The 15,017-nt window shown below is 37.8% G+C and overlaps 1 protein-coding gene across 2 annotated transcripts in view; it reads right to left on the minus strand.

Annotated features, from left to right (window-relative positions):
• The window catches only part of LOC131362257 (voltage-dependent T-type calcium channel subunit alpha-1I-like), a 104,760-nt gene that overhangs the window by 35,215 nt on the left and 54,528 nt on the right, over positions 1-15,017 (minus strand). For both annotated transcript variants that reach the window (XM_058404164.1, XM_058404163.1), the window contains exons 9-18: positions 14,290-14,441; positions 12,783-12,968; positions 11,013-11,130; positions 10,742-10,897; positions 10,483-10,573; positions 8,065-8,210; positions 6,062-6,517; positions 5,184-5,284; positions 3,382-3,505; positions 2,658-2,726 (exon numbers count right to left, since the gene is read on the minus strand). In XM_058404164.1, coding sequence (XP_058260147.1) covers positions 2,658-2,726; positions 3,382-3,505; positions 5,184-5,284; positions 6,062-6,517; positions 8,065-8,210; positions 10,483-10,573; positions 10,742-10,897; positions 11,013-11,130; positions 12,783-12,968; positions 14,290-14,441 — 1,599 coding nt within the window. The remainder of the gene's footprint in view (positions 1-2,657; positions 2,727-3,381; positions 3,506-5,183; positions 5,285-6,061; positions 6,518-8,064; positions 8,211-10,482; positions 10,574-10,741; positions 10,898-11,012; positions 11,131-12,782; positions 12,969-14,289; positions 14,442-15,017) is intronic.

The following is a 15,017-nucleotide window of genomic DNA, read 5'->3' on the forward strand; positions in this document are numbered from 1 at the left end:
ATTACACATCTGCACTGGGGGTTGGTGGGGGGTAATAAAGAGGGAAGGAAAGGGGAAAAAATGATATGGATGCACTGCTAATTGGTAAATCTAATATATTATCTACTAGTATACAGTTTATCACTTGCTTCCGAAGGTTTATAAGGGGTCTTCTGGTCTTTTGGTAAGTCATAGAAATGAAAATGGAGTTACAGTGGAACCTCGGCATATGAATGCCCTCCCTTACGAATTCTTTCCTTAAGAATTGATACTTTGTAAGAAATTTGGGCTGGAAAAACCTTCAGAAAGTGAGAATGTGATATATTGTTTTATATATACAGCAGATTAAAAAAGCTACACATCCCTGTTATAGTTTTTGTGATGAAAAAAAAAATCTTGTGATTTTGCAACCAACAAGATTCAAGTGAAAAACATTGAAAAACTTATAATAACCTGATAGCACAAGAATAAACCCCTTTTTTTTCATATAATACAGGAGCATGCGGCTGTCCTCAGAATGAACCCATCATCAGGTGACGTTATCAATGAAGTGAAACTGATTAACCAAATGATTAAGCAAATATAGCTCAAGGGTTTCTGTAGGAAACTCCTGACATCTTCCTCGTATCTGACTGCTGAAGCCAGAGATTACAAAGAGCTTACAAAGCATGCACAAGATGCACATCACTGAAAGGAAAGGTTTCGATCAGGAAAGAGATCAAATCAACTTTCCAGAACATTAGATGTACCATGGAACACTGTGAATGCCATCATCAATGAATGGAGAAATCAAGGAACGACAGTGACATCCCCAAGAACAGGATGTCCATCCTGAATTGACAGAAGATCAAGACAAACACTTACAGTATACGCAAGGCTGCCAAGAGACCTAAGGCAACATTACAAGAGTTGCAGGAATGTCTGGATATAAGGTAGGGTGACTAGATGGAGCAATAGAAATCATCCACAACCTCCTTAATCATACCAAACTAAAATGTGATTTAAGGGTTCTCATAATTCTAAATGATATGTTTGGTGTACAAATATCCACAGTAAAGCATGGTAGTGGTAGCATCAAGCCGCGACTGGGGCTCTAGTCGAGATAAAGGGAATAACAGATGGCTCCAAATACCAATCTATTTTTGCCGCAAAGCCGACAGGCCTCTGCTGAAGCTGAAGGTGAAGAAAAAAAAATTACCTTCCAACAGGATAACAATCCAAAGCCTCAATCCAACTCAACAAAGAAATGGCTTCAAAAGAAAAAGATCAAATTTTTGGACTGGGCCAGTCAAAGCCATGATCTAAATCCTATTGCAAACCCAAATCCAAGGATTTGCACATCTGTAATTTGATAGATCTGAAGCATTTTTGCAAAAAAAAAAAGAAAAAAGGAGGGGAATCATAATGCTAAATCAAGACTTGATAGATGCTTAACATTTCTGTTTGTTTTTAATTGTATTTTGTTGGTTGTTATATCACATAAATGTAGAAAAAGTTCTGACGAGTTCATGGCACAAACACGTGCAATAATCACAGTGCAAAATATTTGAAAAATATTTTTGAGAGCTTTGTATTTATAGATTTTAGGTAAACTGAAAACTAAAAAGCTTTATTTATTTATTTATTTATTTATTTTCAATTAAACAACAAAGGCAAACTTTGTACATAATAATAATAATAATAACAATAATAATAATAATAATAATAATAATAATAATACATAATATTAATAATAATAAATAAATAATAAATAATAATAAAACTTTCCATGTTTGGTAAACTGTTTTTATATTTTCTGAAAATAGAGCTCAGTTTTTTTTTTAAATCAAAATCCTAAAATTTTTGTCTGTTTTCCAGAATTCAACCTTAGGCTCTTCAGATGAGTTTTCCCAAATACCAAATTTGCCCCAAAACATTTTCCTCTCACCTCAACAGTCAATGAACAGTCAAAACTTGTTTCTCAGAACAAGTTTAGCACTGTAGCTTAAAGTCTAAATGAATATGTCTACCAGTCAAACATTAACTGTTTATTATATACCTTCAAACATACTTACTTATGTTGTGTGCATGATATTTGTGACAAAACATGTCCAAACAATCATTTTAAAAATCCATAATCACATTCGTCCTCATGGATTTAGCCAGTGCAGAGGAATTTAGCAAATGAGGAGAGTGTTTTTTTAGAAATTTAGCCATGCATTTTGCATGATGCTAAATTTGAGCATATAAGCTTCTCTTACACATTAGCAACACCCTGATTACCTTTTTATCCAGTGGGTAAGTTGTATACGTTTTACTTTTGGCTAAACTATTTCTTTGCTAAGACAAGGCTCACTCTAACAGATTTTTGAAATCATTCCCACGTTATTTGTGAGACGATCTCCATAAGGAAGTCCATCTCACTGCGAAACCCTGGAGTGTGACAGCATGCCTAAATTATACATGACTTCAGACTATTAAAAAAGATATTTAAAGCTTGAAACTGACATTCATGCATGAATAAATAATTTCAAGAGCCATAAAGCCTAGTCTATAAAAAGATAGAATTAAATATGCTTTTCTTTTAGAAAACCCGCAAGCATTGTCGCAGACACAGCTGGAAGCCCGTGTAGCCGATCTAAATCGGATTGGATTGTTCAGACAGACAGCAGTTTGTACGAACATAGAGGTGTATTTACCTTGACCGTCATCTCAGCTACGAAGATGGCAGTGAAGATATAGTTAGAGATGGTAAGAAAGACTCGCTCCTATAGTCAAAAATAGGGAGAAAGGAAAAAGAAAGAGCAGAGCACAATTATCTTCTACGCATCTTTTACAGTTCTAATAACAGTAAAATGGAGCACTTCGAAGCAAATAGCCGAGCAGAAACAGATGAAAATGGCAGCATTCTCAGAGGAAAAAGTGTATGAATAATCTCCGGCCTTTATTATTCTGGATAAGAGAACATGTAAATGTCAGCTTGGTGAAGCAGAGTCATGCCTAGTACTCCAAGGAGAACAAAACTAACAGTACACCAGTAGAACTTTCTTTCAATAAGTTGTATATCTTTAGATGCAATAAAAAAAAATCTCAATTTTAAAATTCTAAAATCTAAATTAAAATCCATTTTAATAAACTCAAAACAATCCAGTGAATACGTTAAAATTGTTAAATCCACCAATTCTAGAAAGTTTCTCTTTTTAAGGGAAAAAAAATGCAAAAGCAATCTATAATAATTCTAGAATTCTTAATTTGAGAATTTTGTTCAAAAATATTTAATTCTGTGAATTCTCCATCACCAGATTTTGCAACTAGCAGAACAAAACCAAAAGCACATTTGTAGAACTTCAATACGGTCAATAAGTTCTTGATTTTTAGATGGGTCTGTAGTGTTGATGGGATAAAGATAGAAGTAACTCCTACCAGACTGCCTTGGTGAATCTTGGGTCTTTCAAGGGCTACTGTGATACAGTTGAGGAAGATGAAGGCCAGCACTACATAGTCAAACAGTTTATGAGCAATGATCTTTTGGCAAGTCAATCTGAACCTAGAGAGAAATGGAAGGAGAGTTGAGTTAATACTTCAGTTGCACCTCAGTGGCATCCCTTGATACCAACCTCGGCATGAGGTGAAGGAACAAGAGGCCTTGTGTTGTATTTCTTAAGGCAGTTGCTAAAATAAGTGTTCTTTTAACTGAACAAGAATCTCAGCTTTGCTTTCTTAGAAGGAAAAAACAGTTGTGTGGCATGCTGTGATTCTTCTGATTCACCTGCTTCACCTGTTACTCCCTAGGGCTCGATCAATACCCTAATCAAAACTACCACACCATCACCATCTCATCTTTCAACAGCCTTCACTTCGGCTTTTGTTCTGTTTCATCAAGTGCCACATTCCCTCCATCTCTCTTTATCTTCATTCCTTTCCTGTCTTGCTCGTCATTACCGTTTCCTTGTAACCTTCGTCTCCATCTATGCAGCATTTTCACAATCCAGTCGACTATCCTCACCTCCAATTCACATTCCTATATCTCAACCTTTACATCCTTCCATACTATTGCACTATCCTCCCAACATTTTCACCCTCCATCCCATCAAACCAATCCCTACATTCTTCTACTGCCATATACTTCTGTTCTATAGCTCCATCTCCCATTCATTTTACCATTCTACCATTATATAAATCAATCTCTTCACCTTCCATTCCACCAATATTCCTCCAACTGTCTACCCATTTCACCTTCCAATTCACTATCCTATACATCCATCTCTCCATCCTTGTTACCTTGTTAACCTGTATTCTTGAATTTTACCATCCTATATCGCCAGTTGTCTTGCACTTTCACCCTCTATTCCCCTATTCCATCCCTCCATCCTCCAGACCATAAGCTCTTCTTCTAGTCAATCATAGACCTGCTTCACTCCATCCTTTTCTCAGTGTCCATTCCAACATCATGTAATTCCCTTTCTTCACTCTTTTCACCTTCCATTCAACATCTATAGGCCTTAATCCCTCCATTCCTTAGGCCACCCTTTATCTCAATTATTCCTCCCTTTTTAATCCATATTTTCATTTCCATCCTGGAAAAAAGTTCTTGTCATCTTTACTATCCTATACATTCATCTCTCCATCCTTTTTACCTTCCTTCCCACCAATCCACTGCTCAGTCTCAGAATTCTTGCATTTTGCCATCCTATGTCTCCAGTTTTCTTGCACTTTCACCCCTATTCACCTATTCTTTTATACTATTCCATCCTTTTCCCCCATGGATTCCACCACACCATACAATAATCTTCTCATTCCTTTCAATCCTCTAATCAGTGATAGACCTCCGTCTCTCTATCCATTGCTCAGCATCATATTCACCTTCCATTATAAACCTTGATCCCTCCATTCCTTTTAAATCCACATCTCCTGAAGAAAGGTCAGGAGATGTCATACTATCCCGTCCTTTTCTTATGGTTATCCTCACTGTAGGTTATACTCTTGATGGATAAGGTGTATAACCTACAGTGAGGTTATAAACCCCACTCTATGACATCACACCATCTCTCAACTTGTCAAAATTGGATGATATCTTTAAACACAATAAAGGTCCACACTTAAGACTCAAAGTTGCTGACTATACCTTTCAGTAATCAGGGGCTGTTTTTTTTATATTTATATACATTTTCTAAACCAAAAATTAGACTGATATCTGATTAGTATAAATATTTTAGAAGACTCACTTGTTCTCAGGGGAAAACAAATACACAGACCAGTCTTCCCTCGTCTCACACCAGTCTGGGCGATAAACCTCAATCATCTTCTGGATCCGAAAACACAGGCTCTTTAAAAGGAGTACAATAAAACACACAATTTCACAAAGTGTAAAACTATAGTTAACTACTCAGCAAACACAACTGCAGGCAATTTGATTCCAACAAACATGTCATTTTCTTAGAAAGTGCATTCCATTAAGTTCGCTATTTCTGAAATTAAATAAATAAATGAATAAGCAAATAAGTGTAATGCAGAGACCATCAAACATCTTAGTCAGTATCAACTACTGCCTTTCACACAAGAAACCATTTGTAATGATGCACTATAGTTAGTAATGAGGTGTTATTGTGTGTAGTGACAGAGAGAAATCTGAATCTCGCATTGTCTTCCTGTCACAAGAGAAGAATCAGAAGCAGAAATAAAGTGCTGCCGGAAAGCTATTATTAAGAAGAGTGCTACATCAGGGTCTGGTAGTGAATGGCACAAGATGCTATAATGATATACACGGAAGAAGAAAATTGAAATATGCTTTTCAGACATAGTTTGTTTTATTCTTTCAGATGGTTATCTTGTCATACGTTTCATTTAAATGGTAGTGCATGTACGGCATCAAGACATTTGTGGAGCAGACTGGGAAAACCCTTCATATGATAAAATTTTGACAACCATAATACATTTTCAGAAACTGTTTTATCAGATTTGGGGTCACAGTGGACCCAGAGCTTATCTCAGGAAAACTTTTGTCCATTTTTCAATTGAAAAATAAAGTTGTATAAATAATATAAATTGATGTTTCTAAATTTTGGATCCGAGTTTGTTAAATCTGTTGTGATACATAACTTACATAGTCTGTCTCCTCGTCAAGGTGGGGTTTGTCCTTCCGGGCATTGAGTTGGGGATAAACCTCACTCAGCAGTGCTCTTTGACGGATTGGCGCTTTCCCGTTACAGTCCTGGTGTTGTTCCCCACACACACTTTTCTTCCTGATCAGAAGGGGGCGCTGCAATGGAGGCCCAGGGAGCTGGAACTGCTCAGGGAGCTCGAGTGAGAGGGCACGTCGATCGCGCCGAAGGGGGTAACGACGAGAAAGGTGAGGTGGATGATGTGAGATTTGAGGGCGTGGGGAGAGGAGCGACTCCCGCTCAGCAGGGTGGGAATGGGGACCTCGGACCCGCAGGCTACCCCCTACCGTCAAGCCCCGAGTAGCACGACCCACGCTGTTCCAGCTAGAGCGGCGACTCCATGCTGACTGAGGGTGGGGGCGTCCCCAGTGTCGGTACAAGGAACTACGGCCATGACGCTGAAGGGATGGAGAAATGAGAGGAATAAAAAAAGAGTAAGCGCCTTTGAATTCCACTTGTAGCTCAACAAATCTTAGTTTGTTAATGCACTATTGTATCTACTGCTGTGTGTGTGTGTGTGTGTATGCTTGGCTATAGTGCCTTACAAAGATAATTGCAGGCTGTATATGTTTGCTGTAAAAGAGGACAATTGCCCATATTTAGTGCCAGTGGAGGTAACGAAACAGTTGCCATAGAAACCTTGTTAACTGTTATTAAGTCATCTAAAATTACTTTAAGCAGGAGGCGATGCCATGTGCCAACAGGAGACACAGCGCACACACTTGCTACTTGGTAAGTGTCAAATAAAGCATAGCGCCGTGACAACCTGATTCAAGACGAAAGTGAGAAACAAATGGTACAAAATTTGGTTGATTTATGTGGAGCAATTATGACAGAAACTGCAAAATACTGTGAATGGAACACATATGGTGATTGATTAGCCAGCACTGTGTGTGTCTGTGTGTGTGTGTGTTGTTTGTGGCCGCATGCTGTATTCCATACACGTTTTTACTCACAGAAAAATCAGGTTTCACTAGCATGGCTAATCTCGTGATCTCCCATCCATGGTGCGTCACAACACTATATTTAAACCATCGAGCTTTCTCTCCTCCATTTCTCTCTCTATCTCTCTCTATCTATGGCTGTCTCAATTAAAGAGGAGTTGCTATGGAAACCAGTCATGGTTTGGCTTGGTATCTTACCCAGGGAATTTTGGTCTCACTAACATGCTCTTACACACACATACACACACACACACACCGTGGACACTCACAGGGAGCGCCAGGGCACTCTCTGGCCGAGTGATTTCTAATCAAAGCAATAATTATTGCAAATGTTTCATTGACTCATTAGCGGCATGTGACTTTCCAGCAGAAGCAGCCAGCATGCACAGAGGGCTGATGGGAATCACACACACTCAGTGGGCTCACAGTTGGCAATTTGAATCCAACTCTGCCTCAAATGTGACTAATCTGTCCAAAGCTGAGCATGAGGTTTAGACGCTAGTCACTACTGAATCAGCAACAGGATAAGCACTCGATTTTTCGGACCAGACTCTAAAGCTCATGAAAATGTGTAATTAAAGTTTAAGACTTCTCTGCAGCATTACTATCAACAACTGAATTACATTCCCTATAAACAAAAATTGCTTGTGTTAATCCAAGCAATAGAGTTTGATTGCTTTCGATATTTACAGTTGCTATAGATAAGTACATTTTTTGCTTGTTTTCTGCACTTCATTTATTTCTGTTAACTGCACATCAGCTGGAACTAGAATTTACCACCAACTATCTTTTGGAAGAATGATAAGCATCTGTCCAATACAGGAAGGGATCTGTGAAGAATCTGTGCCAAGCCCCTAGTGAATCTTTTCTGACATCTTTGAAAGACACTTTAGGTTGATTTTTCCATATTTCTGTCAGCCAAGTGTATATAGATCGCATTTCCTAATTCCGACATTTGAAAGGTGATTGGTTTGACGGATTGTTTGGCATTGAGCTCTCACCAGTGAGAAAGAACGTTGCTCCAGGCTGCTCTTGCCCAGACTGGTGACACTGCTCTTACGAGATTCCTCATCCAAATTTATCATTCCTCCTCCTATAGGGTTCATCTCTAGGTGCCCATTAGGGGTCAAAGCACAAAGTTTAGGATCTGGAAAGAAACAAGGAACAATGAGTACAATGAGTCAGGTAAAAATTCCACCACAGCAATTTTCAAAAAAATTTATGGGTAAAAAAATCCATCTGAATTATATACGAGGCGAGAATTATACAACTAAGCAGGTTAACATCTGTGACTTTGTTGTACCAGGTTGTTTAAGGGAAATGGATGGGACCAGCTGCCTGCTAGTTTCCTGTTTATGTACTGAAATAGACTGAAAAAGCTACTTCACTTTCTCCGCATTAGAAATTTACGCTGACCCTCAGTCAAGGCTGGCAAGTGGATTGACTTTGAGTGCTTCTCCCACAATTTTCTAAACAGTGTTGACTGTAATATAAATTATTAAACCATACTGTGGTAAGAAGGTTCAGGGAGAAGAGAGATATACAGCAGTGGAAAAAAAAAGAAAGAATCAAAATATGACTCACACCCAACAGGTCAGGTAATTACTAGGAATATCTTCACATACTAGGACATAAGAAACACATATTGAGCTTCCATAGAGGCTGCTGCCACTTCTCTCTGCTTGATCTAAGTGCTGCATGAGGTAGCCTACAGAGCAAATCATGATTTGCACATCACAGTAAAGGATCTTTGCACTGTACAAAAGCATGAGATGTAAACTGAAAGCGCCAAACTGATCTGGTTCAGCTGAGGAGAGAAACAGGGGAGAAAAGGAAATAAGTGGGCTAGAGATGGGTTTTAGAGAGAGTAGGAGTCTGGGTCTGGGCTAGGTTAAGTGTGGACAAGACAACCAACACTCTTTCTTTATTTTACAGTGTAGAGTGGAGGTAAGCAGTGAAGTAGGTCAAGTGAGGAAATTGGAGCCAGGAAATAGGAAATGGACAAGAGAGATGAGTGGCCTTTTGTAGGCTTAATTAAAGCCAAAAATAACAGAAACCTTTAGTGGACTCATAATGATCAATGTAAATGAAGTCATACTACTAAAAAATTATACCATTATTAAGACTCATACAGGAGAGAAAAAACCCTCATATTTGGTTGTGAACTTATTCTGGAGAGGAATCTCATTCTGGAGAAGATACACACTGTAAAAGAAACTTATACTGGAGTAGGATTTATAATGGAAAAACAAATCATTACTTTGGTGAAGGAGTGGAGAAAGGACTTATGTTGTATAAGGATTCCTGCTGGAAAAGGAACTATACTTGAGAAGAAGGGACTCATTGTGTAGAAGGAGCTCATATTGGGCACAGGAGAAGGGACTTAAAGAAGTAAGAAGTCATCCCAGAGAAGGGATTCATGCTGCAGAAGCAAAGACTCGCTGGGGAAATAGGGCATGTATTGGAAAATGACAAAAGGCTCAAGTTGGAAAAGACTCAAATTGAAGAGCTACTCTATGTCTGAAAATGGTAAATTGCTGGATGCTACGGCCATTCTGGATAATGATGAAAGTACTAGAGAAACCAAGAAGAATGGACTCATATGTGGTACAACCTGTAGATTGGACTCACCCTGGAGAACTGGGCACTGGAGAAAGAAATATATAATAGAGAAGTAAAGTGTCCTCCTCGATAAAAGACTCATAGCTGAGGGAAAAAAAGACTCATCCTGTAGAATGGGGTCAAAGGTACTGGAGAAAAGCACATGCAATAAAGATCTACGAAGTCTTCCTAGATAAGGGGCTCATTGATGAGAAGAAAAGACTCATCCTGGAGAATAGGGCCATACCAGGTACTGGAGGAAGTGACATATAATAAAGAAGGAAGAAGTCCTCCTGGAGAAGAGACTCATTGTTGAGAAGAAAGGACACATCCTGGAGAATGAGAACATACCAGGAACTGAAGAAAGACATATATAATAGAGATATATAGAGAATTAAGGAGTTTTTCTAGAAAAGGGACTCATAGTTAAAAAGAAAGGACTCGCCATGGAGAATGGATTTGTATTGGGAACTGGAGAAAGGGACTTATAGAAGAGAGGGGACTCATATGCTGGAGAACTGAATAATAGAAATACCCAATATCAGACAGATAATAGAAAAGAAAGACTCATCCAAGAGCTGGAACTCATACTGGGAAAGATATTCATCCAAGTCAAGGGAGACATAATAGAAAGGGACTCATACTGGATAAAAAATTAATCTGAAGATGGACATGCTGAACAAGAAACTCATATTGGAGAAGTATTGTATCAAATAAGCTATAGGTATTATCCAGTTCTGTGTTTGTATCATTGGTTGGACTGGTGTTCTAGGAGTGGGATGCATGCTACACTGCAAATCCCATTATCGTTAACCTACCAGAGAGCTGGAGCGAGTCTTTGTGTCTATCACTTCCATCATAGTTGGAGGACGAGCCATCATCATCTGAATATGAGCGATTAGCATCACCCTGATGGAGCAATAACAGAAGAAATAGAAAGGGTTAACAAGTTAAACAAGTGCTAAAGCCATTGCAATAGATTATGTGTAGAGCTATATGGTGTTAAAATTCTTAATTTTTTTTTTTTTACAATGCTATTGACATTTCTAGAGAAAACATCCAGTCCAGTTGCCTTGCCTCTGCCTGAAATCCCTCTACCAGGATGGCAACAAGTAAGTTAAAAAGCACATAGTTTCCAAACGTCATGAGAGCCACAAAATAGAGAGCTGCCAGAGGAGAGGTGGAGGCCATGCCATTATACAACACCACATTCCAGTCCTCCTGAGTCAGGATCTAAAAGGGATACACACACACACACAAATATATATATATATATATTTCTCTTGATGGTGAGTGATTGACATAATAATTCTAGTTGTTTTCTTGAGTGTTTACGTGAGTGCAATACCTGAAAAACAGTCACTATGGCCCATAGAAGAGAGTCAAAGTTCTTCCTGTCAGGGACCGTGTCTCCAGCGTCGGTCTTCAAACTGAACTTACAGCCGAATATATGCATTCCCAAGATACTGGAATGAGAGAGACAGGTGCAGAAAGTGGTATTTGCACATCTTATGGTTAAATCTCAATCCATACAATGTTCTCTGCCACCTTGTTGACTCTTCCTTCTTTGTTTTTCCTTCATGCAGCAAAGCTTGAACACACACTACAGGTGGATCATTGATAATGATCACTAGCTAGCCGTTATGCCCATTGCTCAGATTTTACCTGTATATTTGAATGCCCATAGGTGATATCATCTTGCATGATATCGACTTCCCAAACCTTGTACTTCTTATTTCTTGAAATAAGCAAGGTATTTCTAAGTATTTCTCAAACTATTTTCCAATTTGACTGATCTTTTTTTTTAACCAAAAATTTTTGTCACACACAGGTGACCTTTTATACAATGTTACTGCAAATGGTATATTTTTAAGGTTTTTGTCTATTACTTGTATCTTTCAACAGCATCCAATTCTATTTTTTACCATTATTCCTTTCCTTTTTGCTGTACAATTTAATGAAATATGACTACTTCTATGTATACATGTATATTTGTAGCATTCGGCAACTATAAATGAGGCTTGTACCTTAACAAACTGTTGTCCTAGACATTGGTCGATGGGATCGATGACTGAAGTTCTTTTTCCTCTTTTCTTATTTATTGTAGTGAAGTGTTTGAAGTCAATTCACTCAACTGATCAGAATCAGTGAGTGAGTAAAGTGATTATGTTTGACAAGTTCATCAACAATCATCGAACATGCCTGAAAGCGATGAGGTTCTATTCACCGAGCGAGTCGATTGTGTGGATGGTACAACATGTGCACATTATTGACTCGGCTTGGCTCATTACTTATTAGTTCTTTTGTGCTAGTCAGAGTTTCTGGGTTTATCGATATATAGCCCATAAAGGAAGCCAAGCCAGTTGTATAAAAATACAGGCAGCTTCAAAATAGTTGTTCTTAATACATTAGACTATGTGGTGTTTTGTGTAACAATGAAATGAAAGGACTTTAAACAAATTGTTTGTATCAGGCTAGGTAATACCTGCTAGGTAACAGTAGCTAGCTAGTCAAATGCCTCATAACCTCAAAATGGTGAAGTGTGGGATAAGTTAACATATCCATAGCCAGGATATTTCCAGTGTGGTTAAAGTTCTATTGGAGTCCCAAAGCTCTAAAATCTCACTCTACATTTGTTATCTGTGTGTTTGTGTATGTGTGTGTGTGTGTGTGTGTGTATACACTGAGAATAGGCTGTTATTTGTCTTTAGGTTTCTGGGTCAGCATGACAGAACTAAGAGACACAGAAGTAGAAAAATGTCTAGCGATAGACCAGACCTTGTAGCAGGTAGGTGTGTGTGTGTATGCATGTGTGTGTGTCTGTGTGTGCATCTCATGAACTGAGACAAATAGAGATGAGCATGGACTCCATTTGTCTTCATCTCTCACCCAGGCACTTCCCTATTTCCCCATTATTCTGTGTACATTTTTCCTCATTTCAGCCGTTTCCTGTCCGCCTTCCTTTTCAGCTTAATCCCATCAATCCTTTAGCTGTTTCTGATTCAGTCTATTTCTTTAAATGTCTCTGTCTCTCTCACACCGATTGATGCTAGAAGTCTCATTCTCACTCAAATTCACCTCTTCCAATTCTCAGACCTTTGGCCAACCAAACACCCACCTGAAGATGAAGATGAAGAGCATGAGCAGCATGCAGAATGTGGCCACGTTGTCCATGGTTTTCATCAGGACGACGAGTTGCCTGCGCAGGGCGGGCATGAAGCGCACCAGCTTTAACACGCGGAGCAGCCTGAACGTCCTCAACACGCTCAGACCGCCGTCGGACTGTCCAACGATCTCACACACGCTGAGGAAAAAGACAACGAAAGAGACAAAGAAGGAGGGAGGGAGAGAGCGAGGAAGGGGTGAATACATTGATTCCAGTTAAAAAACAGAGAGAGGGAAGGAAGAATAAGGTAACAGAGATAGAAAGACACAGATGGACAGTGGGTGTTTGAAAATATGTATGAAGAGGATATGATACAAAGAGTGAATAAAATAAAATAAAATAAAATAAAATAAAATAAAATAAAATAAAATAAAATAAAATAAAATAAAATAGAAAGAGAGAGAGAGAGAGAGTTGGTAAAATAATGAGAAACATTGGATAGTGTAAACTACATAAGAAGTTTGTCTACAGAATAAGCAGAGATATAAAAATAAGAGAACAAGTACAAGATAAACGAGGTTTTTGTACCAGGAAGGTACAAAATGTTTATAATCTAAAACCTGAGACAAAGATATACACGCTTGACTGCCAACTAAAAGATGAAAAAAAATATGGGAATGGGAATAATTCTGGGACTGAGATTTTGCTTCAACAATGAAAAAACAAAAACAGCATGAATATAAATAGTATATTAAGCAGTAAACGTAATAGTAAAAATATAATATAATAAAAAATATAATAAAATAATAAATATCAATTTATTATTTTTTATTATTATAAATATTATACATTTTATTTATCATAAATATTTATTAATAAATAAAATAAATAATATAATAATAAAAAGGCCTCATTTGTGAGAATTTAATCACAATTTGCTGTTTTGTTAAAGTAAAATTTGAGAAATAAAATACATTTTGACAATGTGTATTAAACTACACAAGTTTATTTATTCATTATTCACTATTTATTTATTTATTTTTATTTTTTTTAAATCACCCAAGCATTTGTAATTTTTCACACAATGTTCTCTAGGACTAAGGACTAAGCTACCACTGGCCAAACTGAATTCATACAGAACAAACAGCCTTAACTCGTTTCCTTAAAGCTGAAGACAGCAATCACTGCTTCAAACCCTGCAATCAAACACGAATTGTTTGAGAATTCTGACATGAAGCTCAGATAAGCTTGAATAGTTTCATCCTGTAATTATCACCTGGACTGAAATAGAGAGGAAACTTTCAGCTTTCTTTGATCCAATTATAAGAATCACTGAGTCATGATGAGACCAGATTTAGTGTATTATTATTGTAGCAGGTGTTGCGCTTAACCAATCGTACTCCCTCGTACATCCTCACCTCGTTTCTACAGTGTGAGTTTGTACAGGAAGAGGTGACAAAACCAAAGGGACTGTTGTGAAATTTCTGACAGCTCAGTTTCTCCGAGCCCTGACTCTCACCTGATGATAACGATGATGCCGTCGAAAATGTTATACGGGTTATGCAGGTAGTTGAAACATCCAAAGGCAGTCAGCTTCAGGATCATCTCCAGGGCAAACATACTGGTGAAGACGATGTTGCAGATCTCCAGGACGTTAGTCAGCTCCTCGGGCTAGGAGGAAAATAAATGTGTAGAAGAAATGATTCAAGAAGGTTCGTCTTAGCCTGAACAGTTACATTTATGACTTGTTTTCATGTGAAAATCTCAGTTCAGTTTAACCAGCAGATCTTCTACAGAGATCTTCTCCATGCATTTCCTTAATCTACAGCATTTTGTCAGTTTAATAGGAATATAGTTATATAACATCACAAGGGTTTCTGAGTGGGAAAAAAAAAGACAAATTTACTTAATATTAAGACATTCTTAATATTGTATTCTAGTAACACACCCATTAGGTGCGTTAATGTGTATAGTTGGTAAAATAATGTACTGTAAAAGTAACACGATTAGCAATTTCTTTTTCTTTGTTTCATTTAAGTATTTTACAGCTTTGTGCTTTGCCGTTTATACAGGGTGTGTGAGTGCTCTCCTCTGTTAGTAATGATGTGATGGTGCTGGTGCATTCAAGAGTAAATATCAGATTAAAATCTGAATTGATTGATTAGGGCCATTTTGCTAATTATCCAACATCTCGATCAAAGCCTGTGGTTCAGCGTTTGAAGAAATCACACTTAGCTAGCAAGGTTT

This window comes from Hemibagrus wyckioides, linkage group LG11, assembly GCF_019097595.1.
Source record: "Hemibagrus wyckioides isolate EC202008001 linkage group LG11, SWU_Hwy_1.0, whole genome shotgun sequence".
NCBI lineage: Eukaryota > Metazoa > Chordata > Actinopteri > Siluriformes > Bagridae > Hemibagrus > Hemibagrus wyckioides.